The sequence below is a fragment of the Oncorhynchus clarkii genome, chromosome 13, assembly GCF_045791955.1.
Source record: "Oncorhynchus clarkii lewisi isolate Uvic-CL-2024 chromosome 13, UVic_Ocla_1.0, whole genome shotgun sequence".
Lineage (NCBI taxonomy): Eukaryota > Metazoa > Chordata > Actinopteri > Salmoniformes > Salmonidae > Oncorhynchus > Oncorhynchus clarkii.
Window position 1 is genome coordinate 36564621 of NC_092159.1, and position 22812 is coordinate 36587432.

Consider the following 22812-nt stretch of genomic DNA (forward strand, 5'->3'; position numbering starts at 1 on the left):
TGCTTCCCCCCACACACAACCCCACCCCCCCACCCAATCAAAATAGAAAATAAACAGAAAGCTATATGATTATCATCGTCACAAAATAAATCTCTTTGGCATACACCCCCTGCCTCTTACCTCAGTAAAACACACTCCCAATCCTCCTCCCCCAAACCCCCAGGAATCAAGACAAAATCAAAAACATCTTCCATAACAACGCACATACTTTGTGGAAACGTCAGTTGTAGTAGCTGTAAAAGGGTGCGGGCCTGCCAGACATGACGTTTTTGGATCGTACACACATTTTTATGTTGAAGCACAATGTATTAGAGTCCACAATGCATATGTATGCGGTGTCTGCAACTGTTGGTGAGCAAGACCGGTCCACAGGAACAGAGGGTGCACCAACCGCACCAACTGAAGTTGTGGTCCAGTGTGCTTGGGAGACCACTCGACTGGGAGAGAGTGGTTGTGGACAAACCTTCCGGGGTGGGGGGGTGGGGGGGGGGTGCTTGTCTCGGACCCTCAGGCCCAGCGGCAGTCTGGATCATGGACTGGACTGGGGGGGATAGACAGCTGGGCCTGAGCACTCATTACGTGATGAATAGGATTTCTTGTCTGAACTCAATGTTACTTGTTATTGTCGAGGACTACTGTATGTGGCTCTGCATACCGCCATGTAAATTATACGCATGACGATAATGTAAAATAATGTGCAAGGTAAATATGCAAGGAAACGCCTAAAACCAACACAGCATCTGAAAGTTAAAGTTCAATTTCCCGCCACATTAACTGTAACAAAGCAACTTTTCATTTTGAGGAACACTAAATTCTTTTTTTTATTTTTTTATTACATTTTTCTTGTGTTTTCTGACAACAGCCCCTGATTGGCCAATGTCTCCCCATGAAATAGGAGTTTCCCTTTGTGAAATCCTCGTTCAGCTGTCCCTCCATGGTGTTCATGCCAATTTCACTCCTTCCATTTTGTGCCTTCAATGGAAGAGGCAGTTATTTAGACATAAGTCATGTTTCATGCGCGTCTTAAAATGTTGAAATTATGGTATGTTGAGGTATTCGCGTGTGTACTATGCAATTGACTATGTCACTACAGAGCTGAGCTGTCTGTTTTTTTTTTACAGCCATTCTGGGCATGTGTGTTTGTGTGTATGTGTGTGCTGGGGAAAGTACGGGCTGAGTCTGTGCATTAGAGGAGTGCTGTGTAGCTGTGTGTGTGTGTGTGTGTGTGTGTGAGTATGCATCCTTATCACTGACCTTGCACTGTGTGTTAGAGTGGCTCTGGGTAGGCCTGTCGGGGATCGTAGGCCATCTCAGGCATGTACTGCTCATGCATCTCTGCTTCCAGTGGCATCCCGTCCACGCCCAGGTCAGAGTAGCCGTAGGGGGGGTAGCCTCCATCCAGCTCTGAGGGGAAGGAGGGCGAGAGAGATGAGAGAAATATAGAATTCACAGGCCAACAGAAAGGCAAGCTCATCTGGTGGATTGACACTGACAGACGGTGTGCAAGCATCCAAATTATTAGACAGGCAGTCAGAAAGGGGCTTTGCTCCCATCAGCAGGCGTTTTCCTGTGACGGATGGATAGAAGAGCAGGAATAACAATCTCTTCACCTTCACCTCTATTCTATTCCATTAATGCTATTTCATACCCTGTTTAATAATGTGAGCACTGCAATATGGATAAAGCGTCAGCAGCGAAAGGACGGATGGTGACTAATGTACCACACACGCGCACACACACACACTGGGGGATATAGGAGGGATAGAGTTCAGAATTATAATTAAAGATATTGAGATGAGGAGGATTTACTGTATGCAGAGAGAGGGATGGACGAGAGGAGAGGAAGACAGAGTGGAGATTCACAACTAGGACATATGACAGAGGCCTGAAGCTTAGCTGGAGAAAGACGCCGTATGACTGCAAAGAGATAAAGTAGTGACCGATAGAGCTAGGGGGAAAAAACAAAAGATAAATTCACTAGATAGAGAGAGTGCCGGTGTTTTCTGTAGAGGAGAAGTGTTACGCAATCACAGGAAGGCGGGAGGGAGCATTAGCCGAGCAGTGGAAAAAGAAAGAGTGTGTGTCAACTCGGCAGTGTGTGTGTGTGTGTGTGTGTGTGAGAGAGAGAGAGAGCGGGAGATCGCTTGATGATGATAGATGGCCAGTTAATGGAAATGTAAATGACATGGAAATGTGACCAGAGGGGAAATAGATAGATACCTCTGTGAATTTAATTCCATCCCAGATGACAGCACCCCTCCTCCCTCCCTTACCAACCCCCTGACACCCTCCCCCCCTCTCCAGGGCATGGAGGACGCAGACACATCAGAGAGAAACACACACACACATGAACGGACATGAATGCACGCACGCACACACACCCACACTCTCCGCAGTGTGGCCAGGGGGCCGAGTACATTGTATAAACAGCAGGGGTCCCCCACACTCCCTGCGGTCCGATGGACTGCTGAGGGGAAAAGGACAAGACCTGGCTCCGGCGTTCTATGGACACGTGTCTCTCGTTTCCCTCCTCTCTGATGCTCACTACTGTGTGTGTATGTGTACGCGTGTATATGAGAGAGAAACTCAATTATTTGTTTTTTTTCCTTTTCTTCCACTCATGTTCAAGTAAGTGTGTGTGTGCGTGACTAGTGAGATGAGGGCAGACTTTGCTGTGACATTGCTTGCGCGTTGACTTAATGAACACCCTCTGGCACACACAGTCCACTGTCACTCGTCACAGTCACTAACAGGAAACCAATCAAGTGGCACTTAACCTAAATGCGGTCTGACGCTGGTGTGTGTGTGTCAATCCATTTCAATCCGTGTGTGTCAATTCATCTCTGCCTCTCTCTCTTCTGGTCTGCAATCTAACTCGCTCTTGCCTTTTTTTTTGGGGGGGGGGGGGGGGACGCAGTAGTGTAATGTAAGATGTTCATTGCAGTAGTATAATTAAGCATTAAGGCCTGAGGAGGTGTGGTATGTGGCTGATGCACCATGGTGAAGGGCTGTCAGACATTAGCCGTGGTGTGTTGGCCATATACCGCAAACCCCCAAGGTGCTATTATAAACTGGTTACCAACACAATTAGACCAGTAAATAGTAAATATTTGTTATACCCATGGTATGCAGTCTGATATACCACGGCTTTCAGTCAATCAGCATTCAGGGCTTGAACCACCTGGTTTATAATATAGCATAGTATACAATAGTGGTGTACATTGGTGTATTGTACTGTAAGATAGGACTGGTCCACACTCACCATCCGCCAAGTATGCAGCTTGCATGGGTACAGCATTGTGGGCCTGGAGAGAAAGAGAGAGATTGAGAAATATTCATGTAAATCTGTACCATTCTAGCTTCAAAACACGATACTTTCACCGATCCCGACAGAGGCAGACGTTGACTTTACACCTGGTGCCCACGACGCTCAGTCATTAAATCTATCCTTTTGGAGGTCGATACTTCCTCATGGCGGATGTAGTGTAAACAGTATACATGTCTGCTTTGGGCCTCCCTGTCTCCTTTCCCCTTGACAACCTGATGAGTCAGCAGGTTCCCGGCTCGATGTGATTGATTCACACCTGGGCCAGATCCGCCACTAATCCAATCGGTGTGCCTCGATAGTGGTAATTATCCAATGAGCTTTGGGAGCCTGTGGCGAAGTGTGGGGCTCGGAGATACTTAGCGCATTAGGCATGCCGGTTTTGAAATCATGTTCAAACACTAGACATAGTTGGTTGTCGGCGATTCATTCTTATAGTAATGCAAGCATGGAAGGTAAACATACAGATTGATTACTGAGTGGTATCGATTGTGTCGTAGTGTGGCGTGTATATTGATTTTTCTACAGTTCTTCTCTGAAGCAATGACTGACCTGAGAAATATTGGATTGGTTTAAAGCAATCCAAGGGTGGAGGCCAGTCAAGCCCCTATAGACAACTGAGATTAACCTTAAAGGTATTCAAACAGGGCCAGCTACTACTGATCCTTGTACTGGTCGCTCCCAGGCTATAGGCGGCGTCAGAGGCAGAGGCTTACCATCTCCCAGGCCGCAGGGTCGTGTTTGAACAGTGAGTGGGTGAGCTCCACGGACACACGCTTCCTGTAGTCGGAACTCTTGTCCTCCGAGATACGGAAGAGAACAGCTGCCGCATAGGTGGCTGTGAGGGAGAGGTGTGGGGAGAGACATGGAAAGAGGGAGTGGGGGAAAGAGGGGGGGAGAGACATGGAAAGAGGGAGGGAGAGAAGAAGGAAGAGATATCAAGAGGTTGTTTGTCATTGCCTCTATGCTACGACAGTTATGATGAGTACTCAAAATGCTAATGGGGTACACTGAGAAACATTGAGAAAGTGAGATGGGCAGAGAGAGGTGGGAGGCAGAGATATAGAGAGATTTAAAGAGACAGAGAGTCATGTTTGATTAGTCAGCACACATTATTAAAAGGAGATGGAGAGAGCCCAGGGAGAGATAGAGAAAGAGGTCATATTTGTTTGTAAGAGGTCTGTGTGCATATGCTTGTGAGAGAGAGAGAGAGAGAGAGAGAGAGCGAGAGAAAGAGAGAGATAAAATAAAGAAAGTGTGGCTTACGGTGTGTTTGTTTCTGAAGACTTGTGCGTACACTCTTAGAAAAAAAGGTTTTCCAAAAGGATTCTTCGGTTGTCCCCATAGTAGAACCCTTTTGGGTTCCACATAGAACCCTCTGTGGAAAGGGTTCTACATGGATTTCAAAAGGGTTCTACCTGGATCCAAACGGGTTCTACCCGGTACCAAAAAAAGGTTATACAAAGGGTTTTCCTATGGGGACAGCCGAAGAACCCTTTCAGGTCCTAGATAGCACCTTTCTCCTCTAAGAGTGTAGGAGTGTAACGTGTGTGTGCGTGCGTGTATATTTGTATGTACAGTATATGGGACTGTTTTGAAAGCCCAAGTCTGTAAAGAAGATATATTTGATTGTTTGTTGAAAGTCCAAGTGCTACATAAAATCCACTAAAGCACAAGCTGCTGTTTATGAAGAGACTGACCGATGCCCTCGTTGTTGGAGTGCAGCAGCTCCATGAGCGGGGCGGAGGCTCCCTCTGCGTCGATCATCTCCGCAGACTGCTTGTCCAGGGCCAGCTCACACAGCACCCCCGCAGACACACGCTTCACGTTCTCCACATACGAGTACAACAGCTACGGACGGACGGAGAGAGGGAGGGAGAGCTCAGACACATCTGCTAGAATACACCAAAAACTCACAAGTACACACACTCACTTATTTTCACTCTCTTTCCCACGTTCTCTCTCTCACACAAGTGCATACAACACCAACCAAGAGTATGGTGTATTAGACATGAACCTGTACAAAGAGTGGGATGGTCTGCATGCTGGCGATCTCTCCCCTGTTGACAGGGTCTCTGGCCAGGATGTGCAGGGCTCCTGTACAGCCCTCCACTATCTCCTCCATACGAACACCATCCTGGGAAGAGAGCGGGGAAGAGATTTAGGAAGTGTGTGTGTGTAGTATGTGTAACTTTGTGGAATCCTCTGTGGGATGATACATTGATGTATGGGTTTGTTTTCAGCACTTAACATTGTGTGTGTGTGTGTGTGTGTGTCTGATCTACTTCATGTAAGCTGGTTTGACAATCTTAACAATACAACAGCTGGGCGCCATTCACTTTGACACTCAGAGAGGACCTTAATCCCAATGGCGGCAAAACCCTGTAAAATGATTCATAGACTTGGGAGGGTGTATCGGTGTGTATGTGTGTGCATGTATCCTGCCTCATGTTTGAGTAAACCATTTACAGACAACGAGCAAGGGGAATGGGCCTGTTGTGCTTAGTAATCCTTTTTGGCTTGCTGGAAAAAAGCTGACAGGTGAAAACCAGAAACAGGTGGGAGCATATGTCTGCAACCTTCTGCTGAGAATCAGTGAAAAACTCCCCGGGCGTCTCTCACAAACTTAGCCTACATTTCTTGTCTTCCCTTAAGCCACAGCTCTCTGTCTATACGTGTGAGTATTGTTGTGCAGTTCAGAGTTCAAAGTGGGGCCGGTGGACTGAAATGGATCTCTGTCACTGGGTCTCCCGAGCGGCCTACACTGGGTTGGAGAGGCCTGGAATGGGGGGCGTGTGCTGGCGCCGTGGCATGGTGTTGACCGCTGGACTATCCTGCTGGGACCCCTGTGTGACGCATTGCAGCCCTTTACTGAGTCTGAAATACAACCTACTTGTTTTACAGTGTGAGGAACGGTTTCAAACACAGAGAATGCAGTCTTGGAATTTGTGTGGTTTGATGTGCAGGAGTGCTGAAAGAATGTTGCCTCGAGTGCTTCAGTGTGTTTGAATTCTGTATTCGGCTGAGGTGATTGTGTGATATGGCTAGCATGTAATGGAGTGGATTCATCCGTGGTACGTGGGTTGCAACGGAGGCGACTCCCTCTGTGCAAGTGCTGTGACTGTGAGTGACTTGCACATTTGTGGTGAAGGCGACATAACTTCTATCATTCTGGATTATGACAGTGTCATTCCTGTGACAGTGAGTCTTATGTGTTAAATGGCGTCGTGGCCGACCTGGTACGTCTGCTGAGAACTGGAGGCGTGTCTCTGGGTGTCCTGGTGAGCCTTCAGCAGCAGGTTGACCAATCGGGGGATGGCTCCAGCATCCCTCAGTGGGGCCTGATTGACTGGGCACAGCGCCAGGTTACGGATCAGACCAACCGTGGCCTACGGGAAAGAGAGAGGGGGCGGGTTGAATGTAGCTGTATGGGGAAAAAGCATCAATATAATCTCTTTTACTGCTACAACACCTTGTCCACAAATACATGATATACTGCATGACTATGAGAGTGCATGTATGAAAGCATACAGTACACATCTATTAAGGACTTGGCACGGCAGTGTGGCGCTCATGTGAAAGAACGCATGCGTACCCTAAGATATACACCTATATGTGCGACTGTGCAAGCCGTTGCACGCTGCGGCAATGTAACTGCAGTCACATTTAGCAGAACGTGAGATGCCATCTCCTGAAATGATGATCTGGCTTACCATAACCCTGCCCTGCCCTCTGATGTTTCCTCCCATTTCACATACCCCGACCTCTAGCCCCAACAGGGGCCAATAACATCTTATATAAAGTCCCCTTTTAAAAATCACATCATTCATTTCGCATCATAAAATAACAACTTCCCCTTTATTAAAAGAGCTCCGGCTGGATTGAGAATCCTCCACTGGCGTGTGCTGTGATGGAGATCGGGTTGCCTAATTCTCCACACACACACACACGAGCACACACACATTCCCTGCTGTCTGTCAATGAGGAGTGCAGATCAGGAGGAAAATTCAGGCATGGCTCATAGCGTCTGCCTCCGTACCGCACTGAGAGAGAGGGAGAGGGAGAGGGCGGAACGATTGGCTCATTCAGACTGTAAATGAATTATTAAATCCCGCTTAGGCACAGACATGTATGTGTACGCAGTCAGAGATGAACATACACACGAGTGCATTCCAGCATGCCCAGGTAAATATTTATATGGCTCTCTCTGCTTATCCATATGGGTTTGGACACACACGCACGCACGCACGCACGCACGCACGCACGCACGCACACACACACACACACACACACACACACACACACACACACACACACACACACACACACACTCCGCCACAGTATGAGATTTAAATTCAGAAGGCGTAAATGAGTGATTAGGCACAGCTTGGTGCAGAGCGACCTTCTGGCTGACGTAGAGCAGAAGGAGGCAGAGATAGAGGAGTGTGTGTGTGTTATGGAGAGAGCAGTGTGTGTGTGAGGGAGAGAGCTGTGTGTGTGTGTATGTGTGTGTGTGTGTGCGTGCGTGAGTGTATGTGCGTGTGAGGGAGAGAGAGAGCTGTGTGTGTGTGTGTGTGTGTGTGTGTGTGTGTGTGTGTGTGTGTGTGTATGTATGTGTGTGTGTGTGTGTGTGTGTGTGTGTGTGTGTGTGTGTCTGTGTATGTGTATGTGTGTGTGTGTGTGTGTGTGTGTGTGTGTGGGAGAGAGCAGAGTGTGCGTGTCATTCATGTTCTTTGTGTGGGAACTAAGTGATAGTCAATCAGAGCTAATGAACTCAAAAAGCCTAATATCCCCCAAATGGGAAGAGTTGTATACATGGTCAAGGAATCGGGAACAAGGTGCCAATACATGGATAGCTGGCTGCCGATAGGCCTTAGAAAACACCTTTCTTTCAGTTGGAGTAGAGGATGAGAGACGTCAATGTTTACCTGGTGCTACAGATGGGGGAGATGTGTCACTGGAGTCATGAAGATACACATGGCCACTTGTCAAGTGTACAGGCATAGGCCTACATGCACACACACAGAGAGTACAAATACTCTTAAATTGATTACTTTCCTCTGTCCTTAAAGACCAATGACAGGTAGAAAAGACTAGATAGCTGCCTACCATAGTGCTTTCACTCACTCATCAAATACTTTCAGATCAGAATTGAAGGAAAGGACACAAGGAAAGAACACCTCGATGGACTATTGGGAGACAACCACGACACACACAGAGGCTAGTGCACATCAGGGTAAAAATAAAGGGCCATTCTTGTGGACCAGTGCCCATGGGAACAGAGCAGGACAGCAAGACACACAAGCAGACTCGACCATTGAAGGGTTCTGTTCCGATTGGCATGAATTCAAGCGTGCTTCACGGATGCTGCTTGCTCGGAGCGAATCAGAGGAGCATCTCGAAACCAATCAGCGATCAGACACTGAAGCACGGGGTTGGAGGGGGAAGGGAAACTAACCTTCCTTATCATACTATTTGACTGTCTAGATCATAAGAGAGGAAAACGACCAATCATAAAGCAAAGGTGACATGAATTGGTAGGTGGTATTTTTAAAACAATGATAATGTACCATTGATATTACTATTACTGGTATCAAACTATTGCTATACTGTATTACTATTGATATTACTGTTATGCCTACTATCATCTTAGTATATCTACTGTATATCAATAGCATAGCTAATAATGTTAGATATTGGTTTACCCTCACACTAGGCTGACATTTTAGCATGATTTATTTTGTTTGATTATTCTGGCAAGTTGAGCATGTAACTAACCTGCTGTCAAAGATGGGTGTGCATTATTCCCTGATGAAACAATAACACATTGATATAAATTCCCAAGGTAGCCACTTTGGAAAAATCCAACCAATCTTGTTTTCATTGCAAAAAAAAAGAAATGACAGCGACGGCCTTGTAAATCCCAGATGATGTTATCCTTGTTTCACAGTGACATTGTTGTGTGAAGCATACTACACTTGCTGCATGTGAGAGTCTCTCTCTCTCTCTCTCTCTCTCTCTCTCTCTCTCTCTCTCTCTCTCTCTCTCTCTCTCTCTCTCTCTCTCTCTCTCTCTCTCTCTCAACAAGTTAGCCATTTCTATCTTACTTAATCTTTGTGTATTTTCCCTCCCTCCCTCCCTCCCTCCCTCCCTCCCTCCCTCATTTTCTCCAAAACAAAAACAAAAAGCCAGAGAGGGGACAGTGGGAGCCAGCGGGTGTTGTCCCAGCAGGATTATGGGAGGCACGTCCTGTGCCCTGCCTTGGGGTACAGCCCAGAACCCTGCCTGCACTACATCTCGCATCGTGAACAACTTCCTCCCCTATGCAGATCTCACTCTCTCCAAAACATCCCCTCTGACCTGCTTTAATTTAAAAGTAATTCTTCATTAAAGTACCACAATTTTCAAACGACACTTCCAGCTAAATGAAGGGCTCTATTCAATCTCTAATGCTGAAGTGTTACGGATTCCGCAGATAGAAATGTTAAGTTAAGGTCATTTCCAATTGGGCCGACATATGCAGTGTTCACTATGAAGTCTCCACTAAAGCGGGAACATTCAATCACGCTGTAAAGTGGAACTTCTGCAATGCAAATGAAATAGAGCCCTATATAGTACAGCCATGTTGTTTACAATTAAAGCCTCAAAGAAAATGCATTCATATGTACAGCGCATCATACATTGCAAAGAAGGGGACAATGAGTGGTGGCTGTATGCAATGATTTTAACCTCACTCAAGCGCCCGTTAAATCAGGAATCATTAAAGGCGGACTGCAGCTGCTGGATATAGACACATAGGCAAATTGGATGTACCACAACCAGTTATTTAGGTAAACAAAAGAACCACAAAGACAAAGCAGCCAACCAAACAAAACAACCGAACACTCAAGCCAGACAAAACAACAAACAAAAGATCAACTGGCCAGACAAAACAACCACAACCAACCTGCAAACTCTTTGATCCTTCAACCCCTCACCTTCAACTTCAACAGTAATGGAGCTTCCAGCCAGACAAAACAACGAGCAAGACAAAAAAAAACAGTATACCCTTTTTCTCAGCTCTTCCCCACTCCCACTCCCACTCCCTCCCCAACCAACTATCTCCCCTCTCACCTTCACCACAGGCCAGTAGTGGGGCTGCCCCAGCAGCTTGACAATGGCAGGAATACCATAATGCAGCCTCACAGCATTCTGGGCAAGCTCGGCGTCCTGGTGGCGTGACGTTAAGTGGCGCAGGGCGCAGACGGCGGGCTCGGCCACGTCCTCCTTTTCTCCGGCCCGCAGCACGGCGTGGATGAGCGCCTCCACGCCGCCGCACTGCGTGACCAGGGTCTTGTTGCGGGAGTTGTTGCAGGTGAGGTTGGACAGGATCCCCGTGGCGCACGTCAGCATGTTGACATCGTCCGAACCCAGCTGTCCCACTAACACCTGCAGCAGGCCGTCCAGACCCTCCTACAGACAGAGAACGGGGGGAGGTAGGAAGATTGGGGATTGAGAATTCCATATTTGTCTTTGTTTGTTCATTATATGTTTTACTGTAGAGCTCCAACTACTGTATGTTACTGTCTCTGTGGAACTCGATGGTACTGTCTTTAACAGGGGAGAACGACTGCCTCATTGAAGCCACAGCAGTTCGAGGCCGATTGCGGGAGAAAACAGGATCTCCCATTATAGAAAATGGAAAAATGTCGATCTTCGTGGTCCGTCTTCATAAAAATAAATAAATGTTATGAAGACAATCATGGTACCAATAACTGTTTTTCTAACACACAAGATGTACAGTATGTCCTTGAACCGATTATTTTAAAATCGCACACAGAAGAATTTAGTTTGCAAATGGTCGGCCTTCAACATGAATTACTCAATGAAAGCGGGCAGCACTGAGCTAGCCTGCAACGTCACTTCCTGAATTAGCTCAAACTGTGCATGTTACATCTGCATGAGGCGCAATCTTAACCGACTTAATTTGGTTTCAATGCGCTATAGAGTCTTCACATAGGAATAGATACTGTCACGTGATCAATGGCTTTGTTCATTAATATATATAGTCATTGGTCTTTATAAACTCTGTACTATCTCTGTATTACTCTATGGTACGGTCTCTGCGGATTCAAAATGGACTCCTGACCTCCTACCTGTTTAGTGGCAGCATCAGACAGATTCCTCAGGGTCCAGAGGCAGTTCTGTGTGAGGCGCTGGCTGGAGCCAGTCAGGTGCTGTCCCAGGGCTTGCATGCCCCCTGGAAGGATGAGAGAGGGGAGGTTAAATGGCTCTTTTATGGTAAGGATGAGATAACAAACACACGCACAGACACACACATATGTACTAACACACACATAACACACACCCTCCCCCAAAACACACACACACACACACACACACACACACACACACACACACACACACACACTCACCAGCTTCCACTATGGCGGGCTTGTTGCTAGGGCACACTGAGAGAACTTTGAGCACACGGCTGGTGGTCCACAGCAGTTTCTCATAATTATAGTTCCTCATGATGAAGACCAGCCCCTCAGGGCCCCCGTTAGCTAAGATGATAAGCTGAGAGGAATAACAATGAAAACACACTGTCATGTACAATTAAATATCATTATGGAGTTTGGACATTACATTACATTGCGTTATGAATTGTCTCGCATATGATTGTTAGAGTAATAATAGCAGTGTGTGTATTTAATTTAGTTCTATTTACTTAATGTTCAGTATATTACTGATGTAATAGAGGGTACATTACTAACCCCATACAGGGTTTTACATTTGCTGCACCAATGCAGCTGCAAGCAGCCAGTGTTAAGGACATGTACAGTGTGTGAGTGCTTGTGTGTGTGCATGTACACACACACACACATCACGTGTATATACACCCTTGCTCTCCTGCAGTGCAGCTGCAGGTGGCACTAAAAGGGACCACGCATAATCCAGACCTGCAACACACACACACACACACACACACACACACACACACACACACACACACACACACACACACACACACACACACATACTGTGAGAGCAAAATTGCAAGATTATGCTATAATGCTGTAATTGCATCAAAGGGTTGTTTAATGCAACAGAATAACGGGTTGTTAGAACTCTCATCTGTGTGTGTTCTACTGAGGATGGGCCTCTGGAAGATTTACGATGTCTTTGGGTGATACCGCATTCCAGAGCATGAGTTAATGTTTCTGTTCTATAAGGTAGCAGGGAGAGATGACTCCAGGGCCAGACCCTGGTCTCTACACAATCAGATACAGTCTGCTGTGAATACTAAGTGTCTTTCATACAAATCTTCACCTTGTGACCCATTCCATACATCTGTTGTTTGTCATGTAGACTGAAGGGGGTGTATCTTGGCTATAAAAGACCTTTGCACCTTTGTCTCGGGGCTCTCAACTAATCATCTGAGGGTGATTCGTCGACCAGTCATCATTAACGTTAGAGCACTCAATCGATTCACTTTATATGTGTGTGTTGTATTGACCTGCTCTCTTACTAATAAGTGAATAAAGATTTAGATGAAGTATAACTCTGACTTGTATGATAAGTTTGTCTCTCCTCAATTAACAGTAAAGAAATTAACCACCACAACACACACACACACACACACACACACACACACACACACACACACACACACACACACACGCACACACGCACACACACACACACACCAGATTCCACTATGGCGGGCTTGTTGCTAGGGCACACTGAGATAACTTTGAGCACACGGCTGGTGGTCCACAACAGTTTCTCATAATTATAGTTCCTCATGATGAAGACCATCCCCTCAGGGCCCCCGTTAGCTAAGATGATAAGCTGAGAGGAATAACAATGAAAACACACTGTCATGTACAATGAAATATCATTACAGAGTTTGGACATTACATTACATTGCATTATGAATTGTCTCGCATATGATTGTTAGAGTAATAATAGCAGTGTGTGTATTTAATTTAATTATATTTACTTAATGTTCAGTATATTACTGATGTAATAGAGGGTACATTACTAACCCCATACAGGGTTTTACATTTGCTGCACCAATGCAGCTGCAAGCAGCCAGTGTTAAGGACATGTACAGTGTGTGAGTGCTTGTGTGTGTGCATGTACACACACACACACACATCACGTGCATATACACCCTTGCTCTCCTGCAGTGCAGCTGCAGGTGGCACTAAAAGGGACCACGCATAATCCAGACCTGCAACTACACACACACACACACACACACACACACACACACACACACACACACACACACACACACACACACACACACACACACACACACACACATACTGTGAGAGCAAAATTGCAAGATTATGCTATAATGCTGTAATTGCATCAAAGGGTTGTTTAATGCAACAGAATAACGGGTTGTTAGAACTCTCATCTGTGTGTGTTCTACTGAGGATGGGCCTCTGGAAGATTTACGATGTCTTTGAGTGATACCGCATTCCAGATCATGAGTTAATGTTTCTGTTCTATAAGGTAGCAGGGAGAGATGACTCCAGGGCCAGACCCTGGTCTCTACACAATCAGATACTGTCTGCTGTGAATTTTAAGTATCTTTCATACAAATCTTCACCTTGTGGCCCATTCCATACATCTGTTGTTTGTCATGTAGACTGACGGGGGTGTATCTTGGCTATAAAATACCTTTGTACCTTTGTCTCTGGGCTCTCAACGAATCATCCGAGGGTGATTTGTCGACCAGTCATCATTAACGTAGAGCACTCAATCGATTCACTTTATATGTGTTTGTTGTATTGACCTGCTCTCTTACTAATAAGTGAATAAATATTTAGTTGAAAGAATAACTCTGACTTGTATGATAAGTTTGTCTCTCCTCATTTGACAGTAAAGAAATTACTCACACACACACACACACACACACACACACACACACACACACACACACACACACACACACACACACACACACACACACAACCCTGGCTGCAGTGAAGATGCAGGTAGTCTGTGCCAATACCACTATGCCAAATATGATGGCTCAACCACACACCTTGCTCTCCTGGTTTCCGTAGGAGAGCAGCTGCAGGCAGTCTGTGGTGATGGCCAGGAACTTGGGGTTGCTCTTCTTCAGCAGGGGCACCATCCTCTGCAGGCCGTCGGCCAGGCGCACCGCCATCTTGGCTCCCTCCTGATGCAGTAGCAGGTTGTGGAGGGTGGTGATGGCATAGAACAGCACTGACTCCATGGGAGAACTGAGGGAAGAGGAGAGGGGAGGGGGAGGTAAGAGGAGAGTGGAGGGAGGGGAGAGGGAGAGGGAGGGAAATAGGGAGAGTAGGTTGAGAAAAAGAGAGAGGCAGAGGAGAGCAGAGGAAGAGATTGAGGTGTGAGAGAAATTAGCATGACCTTTCTTTTCCCAATTAGTTCCCTCTGAATTTAATTTGCTCGAATCTGCTCTTTGTATCATTAAAAAAGCACATATTTTTATATCGTGAATCTGCATCTAAATCCCTATTTGATAGTCTAGTAAAGGTAGGTTTTTCCATTTGTATTTATCTGAATTATGTTTCTGAATTAATTAAATGTCTTGATTCGGTTTCTGTCTAATGCCTCCTAGACTGTTATACGGGGTTTATACTGTGTGAACAGAGATAAAGGGACTCTCTGCCTCTATGAGAAATGAATATGAAAAATGGCCACCGCTTATCGTGAGGTTAAAATGAGCCTGGTGGTCAGGTTGAAATGATGTGCAGACCAGTTTGGCCAAGTTAATGAGCACAGCATGACACCTCATTTCTGATGGGTAATAATGTGATAGGCTAATATCGTAGCCTGCAGGCAGTAGTGGACATGGTGGTGTGGATACACACACATAAGCATGTATGCACGCACACACACACACGCTCATGCTTGCATACATGCAAGCACACACACACACACACAAATTAGCACACACAGCACGTACACAATTGCAGATGCAGAGACAGGCCAGAACAGTGCGTGCCTAAATCACTTTATTTCTAACACTGAATTCCATCTGACGAGTATATATTTTTCTCTCTTTCACCCCCTTGCTTTTTCTCTCTCTATATTTCACTAATTCACTCCCAATCAAACCACCAACCTACAATGCCTATAAAAATATAAATCCATCACCATCCATCCATCCCTCCATCCATCCATGCCTATTCACCCCAACCAGTCCATTCCCTACTTTAACCATAAAAGTATCCAAACATCTATCGATCCTTCTATCCACCCATCCATCCATACCTACTCCTTCACATCAAACCATTTACCAACAATCTATCCAAACATCTGTCGATACTTCCCTCACACTATCCACTCCCATCTACCCCTCAACATCCATCCACCCACTAATCCATCCCTCCTCTCCTACCTGAGCATGCGGACCAGGGCGGGGATGCCCCCGGACTTGAAGATGGCGAGCAGGCCCTCTCTCTGGTGGGACAGGCTGTGGAGGATGCTGGCAGCACAACGGGCTGTCTCCATGTCTCCCGTGTTCTGCATGGCCCGCACCACCGCCGCCACCATCTGGGGGGACTGCATCAGCACCCGGCGAGACGCCTCTTTCCGCGTCAGCTGGTTCACGATCATGGCCGCCTTGTTGACCACCACCTGTGGGGAATGAGACAATGCATAATTGTGAATTTCTGTGCATGCAAAATGGTGACATTGGATTGGGACCCAATGTTAGGTCTGCACATTTCTTTAGGGTCATGGCTTTACGGCATAGCTGATTTCAAACGTTGCACTTCAGCAATTCATTGGTTCATTGAACATAGGCATTGATAACAAGATTCAGGAACAGACCACGCCTTGAGTTTGAATTGTGAGTAGAAGACAGAGAAGGACTAGGGTTCATCATGACTTTCAATCATAATCAGAACTAGTCTTCAACACAAGCAATGTTGTACACTGAATCCTTTAAGGACAGCTGAAATGATGTTCAATGACAATATAAACCTATAGAGGATTTGTTTCTGGGGTAGTCCTAATCTGTGTCCAATCTAACTGGCTCAGTCACGACCTTGACAAGCACAGCCACAGCCACAGAGAGCTAGGAGCTAGTCAAGCATGGAACTGGATCAATGCTAGCCAGTAAGACGGTGCTCGAGTGTGAGGAGGGACAGCACACAATAGTGACAGAGTCAATGTCACTATTAAGTACATAATGGTACTTCTATAGTACAAGAGATACAGTGCCTTCAGAAATTACAGTGCCTTGCGAAAGTATTCGGCCCCCTTGAACTTTGCGGCCTTTTGCCACATTTCAGGCTTCAAACATAAAGATATAAAACTGTATTTTTTTGTGAAAAATCAACAACAAGTGGGACACAATCATGAAGTGGAACGACATTTATTGGATATTTCAAACTTTTTTAACAAATCAAAAACTGAAAAATTGGGCGTGCAAAATTATTCAGCCCCTTTACTTTCAGTGCAGCAAACTCTCTCCAGAAGTTCAGTGAGGATCTCTGAATGATCCAATGTTGACCTAAATGACTAATGATGATAAATACAATCCACCTGTGTGTAATCAAGTCTCCGTATAAATGCACCTGCACTGTGATAGTCTCAGAGGTCCGTTAAAAGCGCAGAGAGCATCATGAAGAACAAGGAACACACCAGGCAGGTCCGAGATACTGTTGTGAAGAAGTTTAAAGCCGGATTTGGATACAAAAAGATTTCCCAAGCTTTAAACATCCCAAGGAGCACTGTGCAAGTGATAATATTGAAATGGAAGGAGTATCAGACCACTGCAAATCTACCAAGACCTGGCCGTCCCTCTAAACTTTCAGCTCATACAAGGAGAAGACTGATCAGAGATGCAGCCAAGAGGCCCATGATCAATCTGGATGAACTGCAGAGATCTACAGCTGAGGTGGGAGACTCTGTCCATAGGACAACAATCAGTCGTATATTGCACAAATCTGGCCTTTATGGAAGAGTGGCAAGAAGAAAGCCATTTCTTAAAGATATCCATAAAAAGTGTCGTTTAAAGTTTGCCACAAGCCACCTGGGAGACACACCAAACATGTGGAAGAAGGTGCTCTGGTCAGATGAAACCAAAATTGAACTTTTTGGCAACAATGCAAAACGTTATGTTTGGCGTAAAAGCAACACAGCTGAACACACCATCCCCACTGTCAAACATGGTGGTGGCAGCATCATGGTTTGGGCCTGCTTTTCTTCAGCAGGGACAGGGAAGATGGTTAAAATTGATGGGAAGATGGATGGAGCCAAATACAGGACCATTCTGGAAGAAAACCTGATGGAGTCTGCAAAAGACCTGAGACTGGAACGGAGATTTGTCTTCCAACAAGACAATGATCCAAAACATAAAGCAAAATCTACAATGGAATGGTTCAAAAATAAACATATCCAGGTGTTAGAATGGCCAAGTCAAAGTCCAGACCTGAATCCAATCGAGAATCTGTGGAAAGAACTGAAAACTGCTGTTCACAAATGCTCTCCATCCAACCTCACTGAGCTCGAGCTGTTTTGCAAGGAGGAATGGGAAGAATTTCAGTCTCTCGATGTGCAAAACTGATAGAGACATACCCCAAGCGACTTACAGCTGTAATCCCAGCAAAAGGTGGACCTACAAAGTATTAACTTAAGGGGGCTGAATAATTTTGCACGCCCAATTTTTCAGTTTTTGATTTGTTAAAAAAGTTTGAAATATCCAATAAATGTCGTTCCACTTCATGATTGTGTCCCACTTGTTGTTGATTCTTTACAAAAAAATACAGTTTTATATCTTTATGTTTGAAGCCTGAAATGTGGCAAAAGGTCGCAAAGTTCAAGGGGGCCGAATACTTTCGCAAGGCACTGTATTCATACCCCTTGACTTATTCCACATTTTGTTGTGTTATGGCCTGAAACTAAACATTGATTAAATAAACATTTTTCTCACCTATCTACACACAATACCCCTTAATGACAAAGTGGAAACATTTTTTTTGAAATGTTTGCACATTTATTGAAAATGAAATACAGAAATATCTAATTTTCATACTTTCTAGAAGCACCTTTGGCAGCAATTATAGCTGTGAGTCTTTCTGGTTAAGTCTCTAAGAGCTTTCCACACCTGGAAGGTGCAACATTTGCCCATTATTATTTTCAAAATTCTTCAAGCTCAAATTGGTTATTGATCATTGCTAGACAACCATTTTCAGATCTTGCTATATATGTAAGTCAAAACTGTAACTCGGCCACTCAGGAACATTCACTGTCTTCTTGGTAAGCAACTCCAGTGTAGATTTGGCCTTGTGTTTTAGGTTATAGTCTTGATGAACTGTGAATTAATCTCCCAGTGTCTGGTGGAAGGCAGACTGAACCAGGTTTTACTCTAGGATTTGCCTGTGCTTAGCGCCATTCTGTTTATTTTTTATCCTGAAAAACTCTCCAGTCCTTAACGATTACAAGCGTACCTATAACATGATGCAAACATAACATTGACACATTTTTTGCAGTATTACTTTAGTGCCTTGTTTGTAAACAGGATGCATGTTTTGGAATATTTGTATTCTGTATAGGTTCCCTTCTTTTCACTTTGTCAATTAGGTTAGTATTGTGGAGCAACTACAATGTTGTTGATCCATCCTCAGTTTTCTCTATCACAGCCATTAAACTCTGTATCTGTCACCATTGGCCTCATTGTGAAATCCCTGAGTGGACTTGGGCTGTTGCAGTGACCATGTTACCGCCACACAGGCAGTCATGAGTCGTGACCACAGTAAAATTCCAGTTGACTGTTGAGTCACAGTAATCTCATTTTATGCCCTCTGGACATGCTTTGGTAGTACCCAATTTGCTAACTACCATCAGGTCCTAATGGCCTGGTACACAGGCCTCTATTTTCCCCCTAACCGCTCTGACATCCATGAAAATGCTTCGAAAAACACATCAAACACTTATCATCTTATCAACAGTTGGCCAATCATACTTTAAAACTCACCTCACTGTGATGATTAATTTGAAGAAAGAAGTTCAACAGCAGGTTGAAACAGTGTTAACATGGTTGTTGTGGATGCTGTTTCAAAGCCTAACACGACGAACTGGACAGCCTTTCTAAGGTGATGATTCATTCGAAACACTCACGCATATTAAAGCTTCTGCATAGGCTTACCAGCCCAAGCCAGAAAAAAAACTCAATTAAAATGATGATTATACAACACACAGCCTAGAGCATATTACGCATGGCAGAAAAACATTAAAAAACACTGATTTAAGACGTCTTGGTACATAATTGTTCTAGCCTATTCTCCAAAAGTAAACAAATTTGTGTAATCGCCTTTGAGTGTGGACTGTATTATTATTCATACTGGATGAACCTTACGCTACGCTCCAAAATGTATATGCACGAGTCTGGGAGAGAACATATAGCCAGGCCTAGGCAATGCTGTTGGTTCATTGTTTGTGCAGGGCGGCTTACAGTTAGCCTACAATTAGTGAAAATTTGTATTTGATTTGGAATAGCCTAGTAATAGGGATCTTTTACAAATATCTTCATATTAATTGAGTGTCACATTACCTTCAGCTATACAGAATATCTCACCACCATGCATTTCCATCTCCTCCTCTCTCTCCTTTATCCTTTCTTGGGCACGCAGACGGGCTGTCTACAGTTGTTTTGCTACAAAAATACACTACTATTGATGTTCCCTATGCTCTATGCTCGCTTTGAGGCAAGCAACACTGAGGCATGCATGAGAGCATCAGCTGCTCCAGACGACTGTGTGATCACGCTCTCCGTAGCAGACGTGAGTAAGACCTTTAAACAGGTCAACATACACAAGGCTGCGGGGCCAGACGGATTACAAGGACATGTGCTCCGGGCATGTGCTGACCAACTGGCAGGTGTCTTCACTGACATTTTCAACATGTCTCTGATTGAGTCTGTAATACCAACATGCTTCAAGCAGACCACCATAGTCCCTGTGCCCAAGAACACAAAGGCAACCTGCCTAAATGACTACAGACCTGTAGCACTCATGTCCGTAGCCATGAAGAGCTTTGAAAGGCTGGTAATGGCTCACATCAACACCATTATCCTAGAAACCCTAGACACACTCCAATTTGCAAACCGGCCAAACAGATCCACAGATGATGCAATCTCTATTGCACTCCACACTGCCCTTTCCCACCTGGACAAAAGGAACACCTATGTGAGAATGCTGTTCATTGACTACAGCTCAGGGTTCAACACCATAGTACCCTCAAAGCTCATCACCAAGCTAAGGATCCTGGGACTAAACACCGAGCACGTCCACATTCTCATCGACAGGGCTGTAGTGGAGCAGGTTGAGAGCTTTAAATTCCTAGGTGTCCACATCAACAACAAACTAGATTGGTCCAAACACACCAAGACAGACGTGAAGAGGGCACGACAAAGCCTATTCCCCCTCAGGAAACTAAAAATATTTGGCATGGGTCCTGAGATCCTCAAAAGGTTCTACAGTTGCAACATCGAGAGCATCCTGACCGGTTGCATCACTGCCTGGTACGGCAATTGCTCGGCCTCAGTGGTTGACGCGTGGAATGAAACAAGTGTTTTTAGATTTAATTCACAGCTGCTCATATTAACCCTTGTGTGGCGTTCGGGTCTGTTGACCCATTTTCAATGTTTACTAAAAGAACACATTTTCATTGAGTGCACACTGTGCATCCCCCATACAAATGTATATTACATATGTGGTGTTCGGGTCCCCTGGACCCGAGGGTAATAAAAGTGTGTAAAAGTGTGTGTGTAGGTGAAAACAAGTCAAATTTAAACAAAAAGTTTTGCTGTGTGCCTTCACTCTGTCTTCCTCCTCCCTGGGCCTGCTGTTTCAACATAGCACCAAAAACCTGTCTGTCTCTCTCTCTGTCTCTCTCCCTGTCTCCCGCTTTTCTTGCACTCTTTACCCTTTGTAGTGTGTTAAACTACACAATGTCTTGTGGGTACCTGCACAATGTTATTACAATACATTATCTTTCGATACATTGTACAAAATTCAGTATTTTCCCACACTCTACCCCAGCCAAGTGCAAATTGGGGGAGGGACACAACAAATAAGTAGCTTTGCATGTGTGGCTCATTACCACAATCAATCAGTACGCTCAGAGGGCCTTAGCCATTTGTTTTGCAGAGAGAGAAGCTAGTGTGGAAGAAATGTCTTCCACGTTGAAAGATGACGTATTTTCAGAATATTAGGAACATGTCTCTGTCAATTCGGAGTCTGACAGTGAGTTGGAAGAAGAGGATGAGATTGACCCTCAGTCAGCCCCAGGACCAGCCCGTCAGCAACCAGCTCATCAGCAGCTTGCAGGCGGAGAAATATGGATGTAGAAAAGAAATTGAATGGTCTTCTTGCCCAAGGAATGAGCCACCCGCATGGCTGCCAATGTGATAAGGATGCAACCAAGGTCGACGCAGATGGCGGTAACTCATGTGCAAGACATAGAGTCTTCTTTTGAACTGTTCATCCCAGACACCGTGTAGAAAATCATTCTGGACTGCACTAATTTGGAGGGAAGGCGTAATTTTGGTGGAAGGAGATGGACCAACTCATTTACATGCATTCTTTGGGGTTCTTATCCTTGCTGGTGTTTTCAGATCTAATGGGGAATCAACAGAATCCCTGTGGGGATGCAGAAACTGGCAGAGAACTTTCCTGTGCAACAATGTCCCATTATTTCCAGGATGATCCGCTTCGATAATCGAGACACCTGACCAGCTCGGCGGCAGAGAGACAAGCTAGCTGCAATCAGTTCAGTGCAGAGAGACAAGCTAGCTGCAATCAGGTCAGTGCAGAGAGACAAGCTAGCTGCAGTCAGGTAAGTGTAGAGAGACAAGCTAGCTGCAGTCAGGTAAGTGTAGAGAGACAAGCTAACTGCAGTCAGGTCAGTGCAGAGAGACAAGCTAGCTGCAGTCAGGTAAGTGCAGAGAGACAAGCTAACTGCAGTCAGGTCAGTGCAGAGAGACAAGCTAGCTGCAGTCAGGTCAGTGCAGAGAGACAAGCTAGCTGCAGTCAGGTCAGTGCAGAGAGACAAGCTAGCTTCTATCAGGTCAGTGTAGAGAGACAAGCTAGCTGCTATCAGGTCAGTGTGGGACAAGTGGGTGGACCACCTTCCCCTATTTTACAACCCTGGGCCCAACGTTACTGTTGATGAGCCGGTCATGCCATTTAGGGGCCGCTGCCCCTTTCAAGCAGCACATACTGTCTAAACAAAATATGGAATCAAGATCTGGGCTGCCTGTGATGCTGCTTCATCATATGAGTGGAACTTGCAAGTGTGTACGGGGAAGCCAGATGGAGGAGCCCCTGAGAAGAACCAAGAGATGCGGGTTGTCCTGGACGTGACACAGGGACTCCGTGCCCACATCATCACATGCGATAACTCATGAGTACGCTGCATAGGGATGGGAGAATCGGTGGCCAGGAACATAAAAAAACCCAAATCATAATGGATTATAATGCCACAAA

At 45.3% G+C, this 22812-nt stretch overlaps 1 protein-coding gene across 4 annotated transcripts in view; it reads right to left on the reverse strand.

Moving 5' to 3' along the window:
* Window positions 1-740: 740 nt before the first annotated feature.
* Window positions 741-22812, reverse strand: part of LOC139364605 (junction plakoglobin-like) — a 71744-nt gene continuing 49672 nt past the window's right edge. For all 4 annotated transcript variants that reach the window (XM_071101489.1, XM_071101488.1, XM_071101490.1 and 1 more), the window contains exons 5-16: window positions 15717-15955; window positions 14370-14571; window positions 11740-11884; window positions 11461-11564; window positions 10439-10777; window positions 6562-6714; window positions 5343-5462; window positions 5026-5176; window positions 4042-4163; window positions 3263-3305; window positions 1255-1404; window positions 741-972 (exon numbers count right to left, since the gene is read on the reverse strand). In XM_071101489.1, coding sequence (XP_070957590.1) covers window positions 1268-1404; window positions 3263-3305; window positions 4042-4163; window positions 5026-5176; window positions 5343-5462; window positions 6562-6714; window positions 10439-10777; window positions 11461-11564; window positions 11740-11884; window positions 14370-14571; window positions 15717-15955 — 1755 coding nt within the window. In that variant the 3' untranslated portion in view covers window positions 741-972; window positions 1255-1267. The remainder of the gene's footprint in view (window positions 973-1254; window positions 1405-3262; window positions 3306-4041; window positions 4164-5025; window positions 5177-5342; window positions 5463-6561; window positions 6715-10438; window positions 10778-11460; window positions 11565-11739; window positions 11885-14369; window positions 14572-15716; window positions 15956-22812) is intronic.